The sequence below is a fragment of the Schistocerca serialis genome, chromosome 10 (assembly GCF_023864345.2).
Source record: "Schistocerca serialis cubense isolate TAMUIC-IGC-003099 chromosome 10, iqSchSeri2.2, whole genome shotgun sequence".
NCBI classification, from domain to species: Eukaryota; Metazoa; Arthropoda; class Insecta; order Orthoptera; family Acrididae; genus Schistocerca; species Schistocerca serialis.
This window is the reverse complement of record NC_064647.1, coordinates 170,778,790-170,795,098: the sequence shown is the minus strand read 5'-3', so window position 1 is coordinate 170,795,098 and position 16,309 is coordinate 170,778,790. Positions and strand designations below refer to the sequence as shown.

Genomic DNA, 16,309 nt, shown 5'->3' with positions numbered 1-16,309 from the left:
AATGCAACTATCTCATCGCTCTCCAAAGTGTTGGTTCCCAGAGGTCGATTCCTGGAGCACCGTCTGTGACTGGTCCTTGTTTTTTAATATTGTATTATTTATTATAATACCTTATAACGCGTACATTAGAGGTTATGTAAGCCTAGTTAATAGTTCTGGTCGCCTTCTGAAATAAATCTAGCAGTGAAAGGGCTGTCTTACAAGGTTTACCATCATTTTATTTCACCCGTTTGGTGATCAGTTGCTTGTTATTTTTTTAAAATTAACCTTTGCTATTGTATTTGCTGTTTTACATCAGGTTTCTAATTTTTTTTATAATTGCCGTTCCTGGTGTGTAAGGCCTTCAGCCGTAATTGTGGTTCTTTGCCTTAAAGCTCTAATTTGGTATTGGTATTTTTAGCAGTACGCCTTAAAACCTTATATCCTGCCATGTCTGGCGTCTGATACCCTCTGTTTGGTTTATGGCTACTTACCTGTAATCTTTTAATATTTGTCAGTTGTAAATAGCAGCGAGTTCTCAAACATTCTTAATTTATTTTATTGCCATTCTTGGCCGTGATGACAGTGGCTTGTTTTTAAAACATTATCTATTGTATCTGTATTCTCTGGTGATTGCTGAATTGTAACGCACTGAAAACACTATTATTTTACACCGTTGTTCATTCCTTCATTAATAACGTGTAGTTTTTTATTTATTGTTGAGTCTGGAATTACTGGTTTAAAATAAATGTGTATAACTGTAAAAGGGCAACCAATAGTAACTGACTATGGCCCCGTCCACAATCGTAACCGAATCCTGATTTCCCATGACTACCAGGTTTCAAATACCTAATTTCATTTTTATTGGAAATGATTGTTGAATAGACAGACGTCAAATATCGTGTGACCTCCATTCTGGTGCTAAAATCTAAAATTGCATTGATCCAAAGATAAATAAATTAACTGTTTCAAGTTCAGTGATCGTAACTATTTTCATAATTTCTACCTCCGGGAGTGCATATCGTGTTTAGAACGCAGAATTATTTTCAGAAGGAAAACTACTCAAGACGAGTTTGCACTGTTTCCTAGTTCATTGGTAAATACTGTGTTTTAGTGGGAAAATTTAGTTGTCAAAACGATAGTAATATGTGAGAAGAGAAGTCAAATGTTTGAAGAGAGAACGACCCCCCTAAATTTGCACTAAATGCTGTGGAATAATTACGATAGCCTTAACAAAATCCAAACAGGTATAAACTGAGTTAGTCTATATGGGTGATCAGTTCAAGTAAGACCAGTTCTAAGTGTAAATTTTATTAGTTTTTGACTCTATAGACTGGCGCTACGAAAGCCACACCAGGTTGTAGCTAGCTCATGAAGTTTAGCAGGTGCGACTAACTGCTCATAATAAGAGGCATTAAAAGTACATGACTTTAATAAAAGAGTAAAAGTGCACAGGGTGGTTATAAATTACATATATTTTATTATATTTTTGTTGTTGTTTTTAATTAGCTCCACATAATGCTCTACATTTTTAATTATGTACATCTTGCAGGCTAGTTACATAATAATATCACACAAAAAGATAGTTTTATTGTTGGACACCAGACATTGTCTATGAAAGCAAACCAATAACTTACTTAGGGATTTTCTTTATTGAGGGGATTGTGGTTGAGATTGACCAGTTTGTCTCCCAAGGAATTTTCTTAAACGTTTTGAAGATAGAAAGAGAACTAGTAAGCCAATCCTATAAGATTGTAATCAACAATGCCAAGACAGCCAACAGGGTGGTTTCACGGTATGAGTGGTAAGCTGGTAACTCGTGAAGGAAATGGAAAAAGTATTTGGAGATGAAGAGACAGAAAGTGACACTTGCTGAGTGTGTTCAGTGGGAGTGTAGAGAAGCGTGGGAAGAAGTAGTAAGCTAGTGGAAATATGGACACTGAGCAACTTTCTGACCAACAAAAACATAAGACACTGAAAGATTCAGTCTGTAGTATACAAGAGGAGATGTGTGAAAAGCAAGGCGTTTTGGCTTAGTGGTTGATGTAGTAATAAGGAATTGAATAGCAGAGGTTTTGATAGAGGAGGGGGGGGGGGGAGCTTGTGAACACTTAAATACATTTCCAGCACAGTACTAGCATTTGTAAGTGTGGCAGTAAAGGTAGCGTTCTTTCATAATTGTACAAGGAGAGCATTTAAGTGAAAGAATATTTGTGATTTTGTAGTTGCATTGCTTTTATGTAGTTCCTTACAAATATTTACTCTGTGTTCTGGTTACTTACAATTTTTTAAATGCATGGTGGCCGATTTTATCCAGCCGGTAAGCTCTGAACACTTCAGCGATTGAATGCAAAACAACAGATTATTGGGTCTGGAGTTGTCAGATGGCTTATGAAAATCTAGCATGTTGGTAGCTATTGCCCCATGAAGTTTCTTAATGAAATGATCGTGGTGTGTAGGATTATTTGCATACCTAGTGAAGTCTTTGACTGATGTTCACGTGAAGGTGTCCCTCAAGGAAGGATAAGGGATGGGGAATAGCAGGCACATTACAACCAGCTGTACTAGTTTTTGCATAGCATTAAACTAGTCATAAGCAGAAAGTTATTTATTTATTTCTTAGTTGATCCATCACCGGCTGTGAGGTCAACTTGAAAAATAAAATGTAGGCGAAGATATACATGAGGCAGAAGCTCTAAATTATTGCATTTCAAAGGAACATGTGTTCATCACCAGAATTATACTCACATAAGCACTTTGATTGCATGGAATATAATTAAAGTCTCCCACCCACGTGAAGTCATCGTAGTTATGCCAATGGTTGCAATAAAACAGATAAAGAAACACAAACCAAAAAAAGAAATTGTGGTCACTTGCTTGGAACCATATCTAAAATGTAACCCATCAACACAGGAAATTCGCCATTTTTATTGACTTTTATGTACATAACTGCAATAATTTTTCTGGATGAATTACGTTCAACTGTTCAAAAGTGTGTGAAATCTTATGGGACGTAACTGCTAAGGTCATCAGTTCCTAAACTTGCACACTACTTAACCTAAATTATCCTAAGGACGAACACACACACACCCATGCCCGAGGGAGGACTCGAATCTCCGCCGGGACCAACTGCACAGTCCATGACTGCAGCGCATTAGGCCGCTCGACTAATCCCGCGTGGCATGAATTCCGTGCAATGAAGTTTCCTGTGTGTGGATGAGCATACATTTCATTTTTCAAACGGAGTTTGTTTTGATCATCAGAATGCTGTAATATGCAAAGTGCTGTTGGGATTAGTACGATTTTGCTTCTTTCTCACCAGAGGATCAATTCATCCAGGCACTTACAGGGGGGACTCCTGCATCTGATAATCATTTAGTATGGCTAACTGAAACAAGGGTCAGTGTGGTCTTCCCCATCAAAATCATGTTGGCTATCGTCCATAAATTCCATATCATCATTTTCCTCTACGAGAACCATCATAAGAGCAAAGGTTTCATCTCCGTTGGCCAAGTCCTCAGGTGAACTCTGCCACCTGTCGTGCAATCTACGATCAGCTCCTCTGCGCAGGAGGTACACGGCAGCTGCCTCTCTCCTGTTTATGACTGCCAGATGAAGCGGCGTCCGCTCCCAATCGTCCCTCGCGTCGACAACGGCACCGTACCGGATCAGCCACTGGACGCTCCGGTCGGCGCCTTCCCTCGCAGCCAGGTGCAGAGGGGTCCTCCCCCAGTTGTCACTGACTCTGAGGCTAGCCCCTGCAGCCAGCAGGCGACCGCCGCACTCCACGTGCCCGTTCTTGGCCGCCAGGTGGAGGGGAGTCCGCTGCCAGCCGTCGCGGGCGCTGGGGTCGGCGTCCATCTCGAGGAGGCACTTAACCGTCGTCTCGTGGCCCTCCTTGGCCGCCAGGTGCAGGGCTGTCCTGCCCCAGTTGTCTGCAGCACCAGAGTTCGCCCCCAGGACGAGGAGCCACATGACAGCGAGCTCACGCCCTTCCTTCGCAGCCAGGTGCAGAGGAGTCCTCCCCCAGCTGTCGGTGGCCTGGACGTCTGCCCCTGCCCTGAGCAGGAACCCGAGAGCGCGCTCGTGACCCTCCCTGGCTGCCAGGTGCAGTGGCGTCCTCCCCCAGTCGTCGCGGGGAGTGGGGTCAGCACCAGCCCTCAGTAGCTGCGCGACGGCCTGCTCGTGGCCTCTCCCTGCAGCTTTGTGGAGAGCAGTCTGCTTGTACTCATCTCGGTGGTTCACGTTCACCATCGCATCCAGCAATCCCTGTAGTTCTATCACGTCCCCGCTCTCTGCTGCTTTGTGCAACCACGAACCCATGCTGTTGCTCTGAGCTCTGACACTCGACCCTGAAGAACACAGAAAAATATTGGCATTGTAGTTATCTGTAATGGTGCCCCTGAGCTATAGAGGAATCGTCTTTGATTGGTAATAAAAACGTTCTTAGTCTCGTGTTCTAACCTCACCAACGCCGGCCGGGGTGGCCGATCGGTTCTAGGCGCTACTGTCTGGACCACTCGACCACTACGGTTGCAGGTTCGAATCCTGCCTCGGGCATGGATGTGTGTGATGTCCTAAGGTTCGTTAGGTTTAAGTAGTTCTAAGTTCTAGGGGACTGATGACCTCAGAAGTCCCATAGTGCTCAGAGCCATTTGAGCCATTTTTTTGGGGACAGAGGTTCGGGGTTCTATCTTGCCTTTGGAGAGGGAAAACTGCTCTTATAGGCGAAAGAATCTGCTCTGTTCAACAAAATGAAGATACAATAGAAACAACTGCAGTTAAGACACACATGGGTATCCGCAGGACATTGGGCAGTAATTGAAAAAGTGTCATGATGATCTCGCCATTGACAAATAGATTCCAAAATAGTCCCCCATTCGGGTCTCCAAAATCGGACTGCCAAGTCAGTGGGAGGGTGACCATGAAAAGAAGACTGAATAACCAACGAAAGGATAACGTTCAGAAATTTAAAAGTGATAGGGAAGATAGAAACTCTGAAAAGGGAAATGCATAGACTCAGCCTATATATAGTGGGGTTCAGTGAAGTGAAATAGAAAGAAGACAAGGATATCTATCCAAATGAATGTAGCGTAAAATCAATGGCAGCAGAAAATGATATAACAGGAGTAGGATTCGTTATGAATAGGAAGGCAGGGCAGAGAGTGTGTTACCGCGAACACTTCTGGAATAGGGATGGTTCAAATGGCTCTGAGCACTATGGGACTTACCATCTGAGGTCATCAGACCCCTAGAACTTAGTTCTACTTAAACCTAACTAACCTGAAGTTACCACACACATCCATACCCGAAGCAGGATTCGAACCTGCGACAGTAGCGGTCGCGCGGACCAGACTGAAGCGCCTAGAACCGCTCGGCCACAACGGCCGGCCATAGGATTGTTCTCATCAGAATCGACAGCGACAGACTGACAACGATACTTCAGCTATACATGCTGACGACACAAGTCAAAAATGAAGAGATACAGAAAGTATTTGAGGATACTGAACAGGTAATTCAGTTCGTAAAGGTAGATGAGAATCTAACATTCATGGCGGACTGGAATGCAGTTGTAGGGGAAAGAGTAGAAGAAAGGATTATATGAGAATACGAGCTCTGTAGTAAGAATGAGAGATGAGAAACACTAATTGAATTCTGTAATAAATTTCAGCTAATAATAGCGAGTACTCTGTTCAAGAGTTACAGCAGCAGGAGGTGTGCTTGGGAAAGGCCAAGAGATACGGGAACATTTCAGTTAGAGTAGATAATGATCAGACACTGATTCCTGATATCAGACACTGGATTGTAAGGCACACTCAGGAGCAGATAAAGACTCAGGTCACAATTTAGTAGTGTTGAAGATTGGGCTGAAGTTTAAGACATTAGTCAGGAAGAATCAATACGCAAAGAGGTGGGATACAGAAGTACCAAGGAATGAAGAGAGGTGCTTCAAGTTCCCTGAGGCCACAGATACTGTGGTAATGAATAGCTCAGGAGGCGGTTCATTTGAAAGCAAGGGTCAACCTTTATAAAGGACAATCATAGACGTTATAAAGAAAAGGTACAAAGAAGGTAACTGTGAAGAAACCATGGGTAACAGACGAAATACATCAGTTGATCAGTGAAAGAAGGAAGTACAAAAATGTTTAGGAAATTTCAGGAATACAGAAATACAAGTCACTCAGGACTGAAATAAACAGGAAGTGCAGAGAAGGAAAGGCGAAATGACTGCAGGAAAAATGTGAGGAAATCGAAAAAGATGTGATAGTCAGAAGGGCTGACTCAACATACGGAAATGTCAAGACAACCTTTGGGTGAAATTGAAAGCAAGGGTAGTAAGAGCGTAATGGGAATTCCAATGTTAAATGAGAGAAGAAAGTACATAGGTGGAAAGAGTACATTGGCAGCTTCTCTGAGGAGGAAGCCTTGTCTGATGATAGAAGAAGAAACAGGAATCGATACAGAAGAGAGGGGGTGATAGTGTATTAGAATCAAAATTTAAAAGAGTTTTGGAAGACTTAAGATCGAACAAGGCAGTAGGGATAGATAACATTCCATCAGAATTCCTAAAATCCTTTAGTGAAAGTGGCAACAAGACGACTATTCACATTGGTGCGTAGAAGGTATGAGACTGGCGATATACCATAAGACTCTCAGAAAAACTTGATCTACACAATTCCTAAGATTGCAAGAGCCGACAAATGTGAGAGCTACAGAACAATCAGCTTTACAGCTCATGCATTGAAGCTGCTGACAAGAATAATATACAGAAGAATTGAAGAGAATATAAAGGATGTGTTAAATGACTATCAGTTTGGTTTTAGGAAATGTGAAGGCACCAGAGAGGCAGTTATGACGTCGAGATTGGTAATGGAAGCAGGACTGAAGAAAATTCAAGATACGCTCATAGGATTTACCAAACTGGAAAAGCCTTCGACAGAATCACATGGTGCAAGATGTTCGAAATTCTTAGAAAAATATGGGTAGGATACAGGGAAAGGCGGGTTACTATATAATATGTACAAGAGCCAAGTGGTATATTTTCTTTCGTCCCTACTGTTCAGTCTGTACATCGAAGAAGCAATGATGGAAATAAAAGAAAGATGTAAGAGTGGACTGAAAAACCAAGATGAAAGGATATGAATGATGAGATTGCTGTCCTCAGTGGAACGGAAGAAGAATTACAATATCTGCTTAAGGGAATGAACAGCCTAATGAGTGCAGAATATGGATGGACAGTAAATCGAAGAAAGGCGAAAGTAATGAGAAGTAGTAGAATGAGAACAGCGAGAAATGTAACATCGGGATTGGTGAACACGAAGTAGATGAAGTAAATGAATTCTGATACCTAGGAAGCAAATTAACACATGATGGATGGAGCAAGTCTATTAGTATCAAACATAGGCCTTAATTTGAGGAAGAAATTTCTGAGAGTGTAGTTTGAAGCACAAGAATGTGTGGTAGTGAAACATGGACTTTGGGAAAACTGGAAAAGAAGAGAATCAAAGCGTTTGAGATGTAGTGCTACACAAGAATGTTGAGAATTAGCTGACCTGATAAAGTAAGGAATGAGGAGGTTCTTCAGGAAATTGGCAGGGAAAGGAATGTATGGAAAACACTGAGAAGAAGACAGGACAGGATGCAGGGACACCTGTTAAGACACCAGGGAATAACTTCCAGATTACTGGGGGGAGCTGTAGTGAGTAAAAACTGTAGAGGAAGACAGGGTCTGGAATACATCCAGCAAATAACTAAGGACATATGTCGCAAGCGCTACTCTAGGTGAAGAGGCTGTCGCAGGAGAGAAATTCGTGGCGGGCCACATCAGACCAGTCAGAAGACGGATGAGAAAAAAAAGATATGTGTAGAGAGAGTTTTACAAAGAGAACTGCAGAAAGTAAAGGATGGAGGATTGGTGTTTAGTGTCCAATCGACAATGAGCACATCTGAGACAGGGAACAAGCTCCGATCAAGGAAGGATGGAGAAGGAAATGGGATGTGTCCCTATAAAGAAACCATCCCAGCATTTGTCTTAAGTGATCTAGGGAAATCACGCAAAAGCAGGATGCAGATTCTCTGCCTAGTGATGACTGGGTGTTGTGTGCTGTCCTTAGGTTAGTTAGGTTTAAGTAGTTCTAAGTTCTAGGGGACTGATGACCTCAGATGTCCCATAGTGCTCAGAGCCATTTGAACCAGGATGCAGATCTGAACAGTCATCCTCCCGAGTGCGAGGCCAATGTTGTAGAGAATAATAGCTGTAGGGGAAGATGGAGATTGGAATACACCAAACAAATAATTGAGGATATAGAGTGGAAGTGCTGCTCTAAGACGAACAGGGTGGCACAAAGAAGAATTCGTGATATGTGGCACTGAAACAGTCAAAATACTGGTGATTACGAAGAGAAGGTATCTTCTGTTATAACGTCAAAGTACATCAAAGTGAGTCGACAACCGAGTACATAGTGAGACAGGGTTGAAGCGTATCCATTACACTTAATCAAATTTATCGTTGAGCAAGAGGATGATATTGTTGGGAATAACACAACTGGCATTCTGGAGGTCAGGGCATGTAATGTTGTTAGTTTCCTAGATGGGTTGCAGAATATAAAAAGAGGAATATGCTGACGGAATTGGTAAAGTTCAGTGGCAAGAAGAACAGGACTTCTGGTCAGATCTGTACATCAACGAAAAATCAAATAGGGATAATCCAGGAGTAGGTCTCATAACGAATAAGAAATCTGCAGTGTGGATGAACCAGGATGAACAGCACAATGTCGTGTAATCAAGCCTAAAACATAATGTGAAATCTTCAGCACCAGTAAATGAAGCAGAAACTATTTAAAATTTGATCTCTATAGCTGTCATTGTCATTTGGCGGACACACTGGAAATTGTAGCTCACGTGAGCAGTTAAAAATAACATGAACGTGGAAGTTGTATTATTATTGCGATCAGTAATCTGGAAAATTAAGTATGCAGAATATATGACGAAGAAACTGTTTTTATTTGATTGATAGAGAAATTTCACACTTTATTGTCCTGGAAATAGAACGCCTTCTTCACGCAAGTAAAACCTATGAATATTATTATACCTCTGAGAAGAGACAACGACGCCAAAACAAAAGAATCAGCTAAGTACGAATTTAATAGTAAGTACTGGGTGCATGTCTTTTCAACATCATTCGAAAGTGATAAATATCCGTGATGCGGGTAAGTGATTGTATAAATGCTCCTATTATTAGAAAAGGTGAGTTATGATACTGTACACATTACCGTAGCTAAGAGAGATACAAAAATAACGCCCACCACAGTAATACAAGTTTATATGCTTGATGAAGAAACTGAAAGAGTATGTGGCTAGTTAAAAGTAATTATTCAGATACTTAAGGAAGATGAAAATTTAGTTTGGATTAGGGAATGGAGTTCATAGTAGGGAAAGGAAAAGTACTAAAAATTGTAGGGGGACATATGTTGCTGGAGAGGAATGAAAGGGGAAGCAATCTATCAGAACTGAACGTAATTGTTAACATTAGGTTGAAGTATCGTCAAATAAGTGAATGGAATACACCAGAATACAATGCATAGCTTTGGTGTTGAAATGATGAAGGCAGAAGAACATCAAATAGAAAAAAAGACGAGGTCTAGTAGAAATTATTGGATAACACAAAGGTATTGAACTTATTTGACAAAAGAAGGAAGTATAAATACCCTGCAAATGAAGCAAGAAAATGGAAATACAGATGTCTACAAACTGAAATTGACTGAAAGTGCTCAATGGCGAACCAGGAATGGCTAGAGAAGAAACGCAAATTTATAGAAACAACCACAACTGTGGGACAAAGATGTTACTCATAGGAAAATCAAACAGGCTTTTGAAGAAAAGAGAAATATCGTTATGAATATCAGGAGTTCTGATGGCAAGCCAGTTCTAAGCAAAGGGAAGGCTGAAAGTGGAATGAATGTAGAGAAGGGCTATGCAAAGGAATCGAACATAAAGCTGATATTACAGAAAGAAAAATGGGAATAGATGAGCATGAGATTGTAGAAATGATACTGCGAGGAGAAACTGACGGAGCAGTTAAAGACGTAAGGCACCTAAAGTTGACTAAGCGGAACTTACGAAACTAATGCACTTGGTGTTCAAAATATGTGTGTTGGCGTACGCTGTCGCCAGCACACCATGCAGCATAGAGGTTACGAGAGTATCGATAGAGGCCAATGGCAAGACTCGCTGGAAACGCACCGCCAACGCCCTCTCAGCCACCGTTATTTAGGATCGCCGTAGCGCACCGGGGGGCCAGTTCAGCCTGTCTGTTTAGCCAGTTAGTTCGAGCCTATACGCCATGAAGTTCCAGCGTGTTACCGAGGCGGAGCTCCAGACTTCGCCTCCAGCACAGAGACAGGCAGCACACGGCAACCTAATAGTGAACATAGCGGACTTTTACTTCAACAGCATTGAGGCTACGTGAACTATACAGAAGAGTGCTTGCACCACAACACATGTTTGTGAATAATGAACCCACTTATTAATTGTCTGCAATTTGTGTTATAGAACGAGGATACCGGCCACCAACTAACATTCTCCCCTTGCTTCCCGTGGTACAGCTCTACTGAGACAACAAGACGAGATAAAAGTGGGAAAAGAGAATACAGCAATATGCGACAGGGGAATTTCCCCCAGACTTCTACATGAATGTAATAATTCCAATTCCAAAGAAGGCAGGGGCTAAATGGTATGAATGCTACCAAAGTACACTTGCGCTAAATACTGACATGAATAATTTACAGAAGAACAGAGAAACTGTTATAGCCGACATCGGGGAACATCAGTTTTGTTTGAGAGAAATGCAGAAGCCTGCAATGACCCTATGACTCATAAGACAGTCTGAAGAAAGGCAAACCTAGGTTTATTGCATTGTTAGATATAATGAAAGTTGTTGACGGTACTGACTGGAATACACACTGTTTGAAATTCTGAAGATGGCAGGGATAAAATATAGGGAGTGGAAGGATATCTACAACTTGTACACAAAACAGACTGCAAGTGTAGGAGTCGAAGGATACGAAAGGGAATCTGTGGTCGAGAAGGGAGTGAGACAGGATTATAGCCTGGCTTGCGTAATATTCAGTCTGTGTGTGAGCAAGTAATAAAGGAATCCAAGGAGAACTTTAGAAAACGACTTAAACATCAGGGAAAGAAGCAAGAACATTTAAGTTTACTAATGGTGTTGTTATTCTATTATCAGAGGTGGCAAAAGACTTGCAAGAGCAATTGAACAGAAAGAAAAGAACTAGCTATCTCGCAAGAAGTGGTTACCATTACTAATTTTAGACCAGAAATGGTCACAGAACTGCACCTCAGAAACCACCTGGACGAATTACTAAATGATCAGACACATTTAAGAAATAGGAGATTTTTAGATAATTTCCATCCAGTATTATATGCTAGCTGGTAAAGGCATCCCTGCCCCTCCCCCCTTGCCCTCTCACTAACCTGTTAGCAGAGTCACTTTCATACCATGTATCTGTCTTATGTTAAACAACATACTGTTGTTGCTGTTCAAGGGTCTTGAAAATTTGTGTAAGTCATAGTGCACAACTTGTCTTAACCTGATACATAGTGAAATATACTGAAATACAGTCTTGTAAGATGTAAGAATATGTATACACACAATCTTATATAGACTTACTTTATGTCCAGGATGATGTTACATGTAATATTACATAAATGTGTTGATACATATGTGCATAAAATAAATTGCACAGTTGAGCTATTTCAGAAAATCTTTCATTTATTGAAGATGCGGAGTGCGTGACACGTCATATTACAATAGGGTGCATATAATGCATAGGTTATTCAACTGCCTTAAACTTACTAACACACGAAAAACAAAAGTCTAGTGAAGCGTGGTATCCTGGTTGTATAATGTAAATGGTGCTTATCCCATTATCATTGTGTTACATTGTTTCATATGAAAACGAGGGAGCATAACGTGAAGTCTTACACAGTTTTTACACTTACAATACCTGTATTTTAACATGAACGAAGTATTTTAGTAAATTTCCATGAATACTGCGTAACCAGTTTCATCAAAGCTAACCAATTAGCCTTTCTAGCCAAATATTCTAAGAGTCATGGAGCTGCATGGATACATCAACATCAGTGACTTACATTTTCGTAACATATTTCACAGTATTAGATGTTTATAGAAGTAATGATGGGTAATAAGTGGCAAGTACACCAGAACATACATTTTTCTTGATTCATTGCAATTTCTTCTTTAAGTTGTTCTGTTGGTTCGGACTGTATATGAGCAATGTTGTGGGTGTGATTTGTGCATATGTGATGTTAATATGTTACAGTGTATTCAAGTATAAAGTGATATTTCAGATCAGATACATCAAATTATTGATACCATGTTTTTATGACTATCCAAGACACTCTGTCTTTTGGGTAGATCTTACATACTACGGTGGCACACCACAATAAACAAGTTTCCCATTCCATTCTTAATCAGAAAATTGTATTCCTGGATTTTTCAACGATCTCAGAAATTCTGTAAATGTGTTTTCTCCCCAAATATCTTAGTTCTCATGTTTAGAGTGTACACAAAAAGCGATTTGGTGTGGCCCATGGTAAATTTGTTAACAATGATAACAGTATGTGTAATTTATGCCCTTTCACGATGTACATAGCCTTGAGCTCATTTGATGTAGACATGTTATTACATTTGAAAGACCTAAAGAACCGATAGGTCGTCATACCACAAATAGAATTACGAGGGCAGTAATGCAACACATTTTTTTTTCTCGGCCTATTTTGGTTGAAAAAACCGGAAAATTCTTGTGGAATATTTTCAAACATTCCCGCTTCGTCTCGTATAGTTTCATTGACTTCCGACAGGTGGCAGCGCTGTACGGAGCTGTTAAAATGGCGTCTGTAACGGATGTGCGTTGCAAACAACGGGCAGTGATCGAGTTTCTTTTGGCGGAAAACCAGGGCATCTCAGATACTCATAGGCGCTTGCAGAATGTCTACGGTGATCTGGCAGTGGGCAAAAGCACGGTGAGTCGTTGGGCAAAGCGTGTGTCATCATCGCCGCAAGGTCAAGAGAGACTGTCTGATCTCCCGCGTGCGGGCCGGCCGTGCACAGCTGTGACTCCTGCAATGGCGGAGCGTGCGAACACACTCGTTGGAGATGATCGACGGATCACCATCAAACAACTCAGTGCTCAACTTGACATCTCTGTTGGTAGTGCTGTCACAATTGTTCACCAGTTGGGATATTCAAAGGTTTGTTCCCGCTGGGTCCCTCGTTGTCTAACCGAACACCATAAAGAGCAAAGGAGAACCATCTGTGCGGAATTGCTTGCTCGTCATGTGGCTGAGGGTGACAATTTCTTGTCAAAGATTGTTACAGGCGATGAAACATGGGTTCATCACTTCGAACCTGAAACAAAACGGCAATCAATGGAGTGGCGCCACACCCATTCCCCTACCAAGAAAGAGATTAAAGCCATACCCTCAGCCAGTAAAGTCATGGTTAGTCTTCTGGGACGCTGAAGGGGTTATTCTGTTAGATGTCCTTCCCCATGGTCAAACGATCAACTCTGAAGTGTATTGTGCTACTCTTCAGAAATTGAAGAAACGACTTCAGTGTGTTCGTAGGCACAAAAATCTGAACGAACTTCTCCTTCTTCATGACAACGCAAGACCTCACACAAGTCTTCGCACCCGAGAGGAGCTCACAAAACTTCAGTGGACTGTTCTTCCTCATGCACCCTACAGCCCCGATCTCGCACCGTCGGATTTCCATATGTTTGGCCCAATGAAGGACGCAATCCGTGGGAGGCACTACGCGGATGATGAAGAAGTTATTGATGCAGTACGACGTTGGCTCCGACATCGACCAGTGGAATGGTACCGTGCAGGCATACAGGCCCTCATTTCAAGGTGGCGTCAGGCCGTAGCATTGAATGGAGATTACGTTGAAAAATAGTGTTGTGTAGCTAAAAGATTGGGGAATAACCTGGTGTATTTCAATGCTGAATAAAACAACCCCTGTTTCAGAAAAAAATGTGTTGCATTACTTATCGAACTGCCCTCGTAAATACACCAATCACAGCACACGACACTAAATACTTGACAAAATTCGCATCACTTCCCCTGGTCACGACCACCCACCTAAAAGAACACCGCCTCTCGTTTTTACTCACCATTTCAACACTGTTGTCACCACATCTTAGTATCCTGAAGCGTGGAAGACCTTCGGGATTGTAGTTTTCCTTTTCCTCAAGACGCACTAACTCCATACTGACATTTCCTCTTACAGTTCCATCAGCCTCACTGAGTTTTTGCCGGCCGCGGTGGCCGAGTGGTTCTAGGCGCTACAGTCTGGGACCGCACGACCGCTACGGTCGCAGGTTCGCATCCTGCCTCGGGCATGGATGTGTGTGATGTCCTTAGGTTAGCTAGGTTTAAGTAGTTCTAAGTGCTAGGGGACTGATGACCTCAGAATTAACTTCCCATGACAGCCATTTGAACTAAGTTTTTAGCAATGTGTTTTAATTCATCCTCTCCTGACACATCCATTAACACCTGCAGCAACAACACTTTCCACCTGTTCACCAGTGTGGCTACCTACGATGACCAACTCCTGTACTTCACTCATCTCCTATCCTACCAGATTAGAAAAGAAAGAACTAAAAAAAAAAAGAAAACCCACTGTATTTTTGGGTCCCTCGACTTGGAGAAATCCTGACCATGTATGGTACTCCAGATTCCAGTCTTTTTCAGACTCTACAATTATGCACCTCACATTAACTAAACCCACCTTACTGCATACGTCCCATTTTCGCGTCCTAGCACAGTTTCCCTACCCCATCTTTTATTTTTTCTTTTGGCTCTGATGTTACCTGCACGATGCAGTCAGGACGTTAACGACAATCTGGGTTTAGTTAGCTTGTTTGTCAGCCTTTATAGCACAGATGAGTTATAGCAGGTTAGTAATTTTCATGTATTTGGTAGGACTGATATACTGAAATAGAATTACCTTTAGTCAGTTCCTTTATTCTTCTAACAAACTGATCTGAGACGTCAGGCGCATTCAGCTGCCATTAGACGTGTACTTCCCCTGTCATTCGGTCTGCTAACTTCTGGCCACTTGGCCTAAATCATCAGCACATTGAAATAATTCACCATCAGTCAAGGTCACTCTCCCTGTAATACAAGAGAGAAGTACCAACCAGTAAGCTGTTCTTCATACTGAAATTCCTGTGACTGTTGAGGAGCGACTCTGCACTCTGGCTGCTTGGATTACTTACAGAATTTCTACTCTCTTTTAATCTCTACCTCTCTCAGCTTTTATTCCGTTCTGCATTGATTCAGGGTGCACACAGCCCTTCGCAATATCTGTCTGCAGTATGATCATGGAAGCTTTCCTCTACATTTGAGCGTCTTGATGTTCTAACTTCCATCCTAACTTCCACTAGAAACTCCTCCATTACGTGTTTCTGAAGGTTACCACTGGTGCCTGTGACCTTGATCCTAGTCGCCTTGGCAACCCGTCAGGAACAGTACTCACAAGCGTGTTTGATCAGCTGATGAGATGCAAACAGCTTTCAGTTGCCTCAGGACTCATTATCACGTCCTCAATAAAATTCTTTTGGGTTTGAGGCCACATTGTGATCTGTAAAATTCCGACGTTTCTTGAGGAAGGCGCCTTGCAACAGTCGCCGAAACGTCGGTATTTTACAGATGACAATGTGGCCTCAAACCCAGAAGAATTTTATTGACTGTGACAACGGCCGCGGAAGCCTACGTTTACATGAGCACATCCTGTTTGCCGAATGTCTGCTCCGTGCGCCTGAATATGTATTGTGATTTTTAAACAACGCATTAAAGTAACACTAACTATAATTGCTTGATAGGTTCCCGGGAATTACGCCGGACAATATTGTAAAAACTGAGATGTCGGGACCAGCAAACTACACCTACTTTCTCCAAGTTTACCCATTATGTGGACTCTGCGGCGGCCTGGAGAATTAAACAACGAGCAATCAGGGCACTGGTGAGAGAAAGAATCCGTTATACTAGACAAGTATTGGTCCAAGTCTCCTGAAACCTGCTCTAACTTCATTTGAAGATCTCGTCGTGTCTGTCAGCGGATTCCTGGGAATGGGTGGACGGCTCTACTTGGGCGCTTTCGGACTGGGCGCGGCACCAAATCACGGCGCGTCAAACTTCTAAGTCCCAACGCCTTACACTCCGGTCGTTCCAAGAAGAGAAAATTAGCAGACGGACTGTGGTTAATCTCACAGATAAAGCACTG

General features: G+C 42.0%; 1 protein-coding gene across 3 annotated transcripts in view; it reads right to left on the bottom strand.

The window, feature by feature from the left end:
- Positions 1–1,479: 1,479 nt before the first annotated feature.
- The window catches only part of LOC126425205 (serine/threonine-protein phosphatase 6 regulatory ankyrin repeat subunit C-like), a 57,039-nt gene continuing 42,209 nt past the window's right edge, over positions 1,480–16,309 (bottom strand). For 2 of the 3 annotated variants that reach the window (XM_050088160.1, XM_050088162.1), the window contains one exon: positions 1,480–4,331. In XM_050088160.1, the coding sequence (XP_049944117.1) occupies positions 3,364–4,331 (968 nt within the window). In that variant the 3' untranslated portion in view covers positions 1,480–3,363. Of the gene's footprint in view, positions 4,332–15,031; positions 15,199–16,309 lie in introns of all 3 variants that reach the window. The other variant, XM_050088161.1, reaches the window with a different exon arrangement.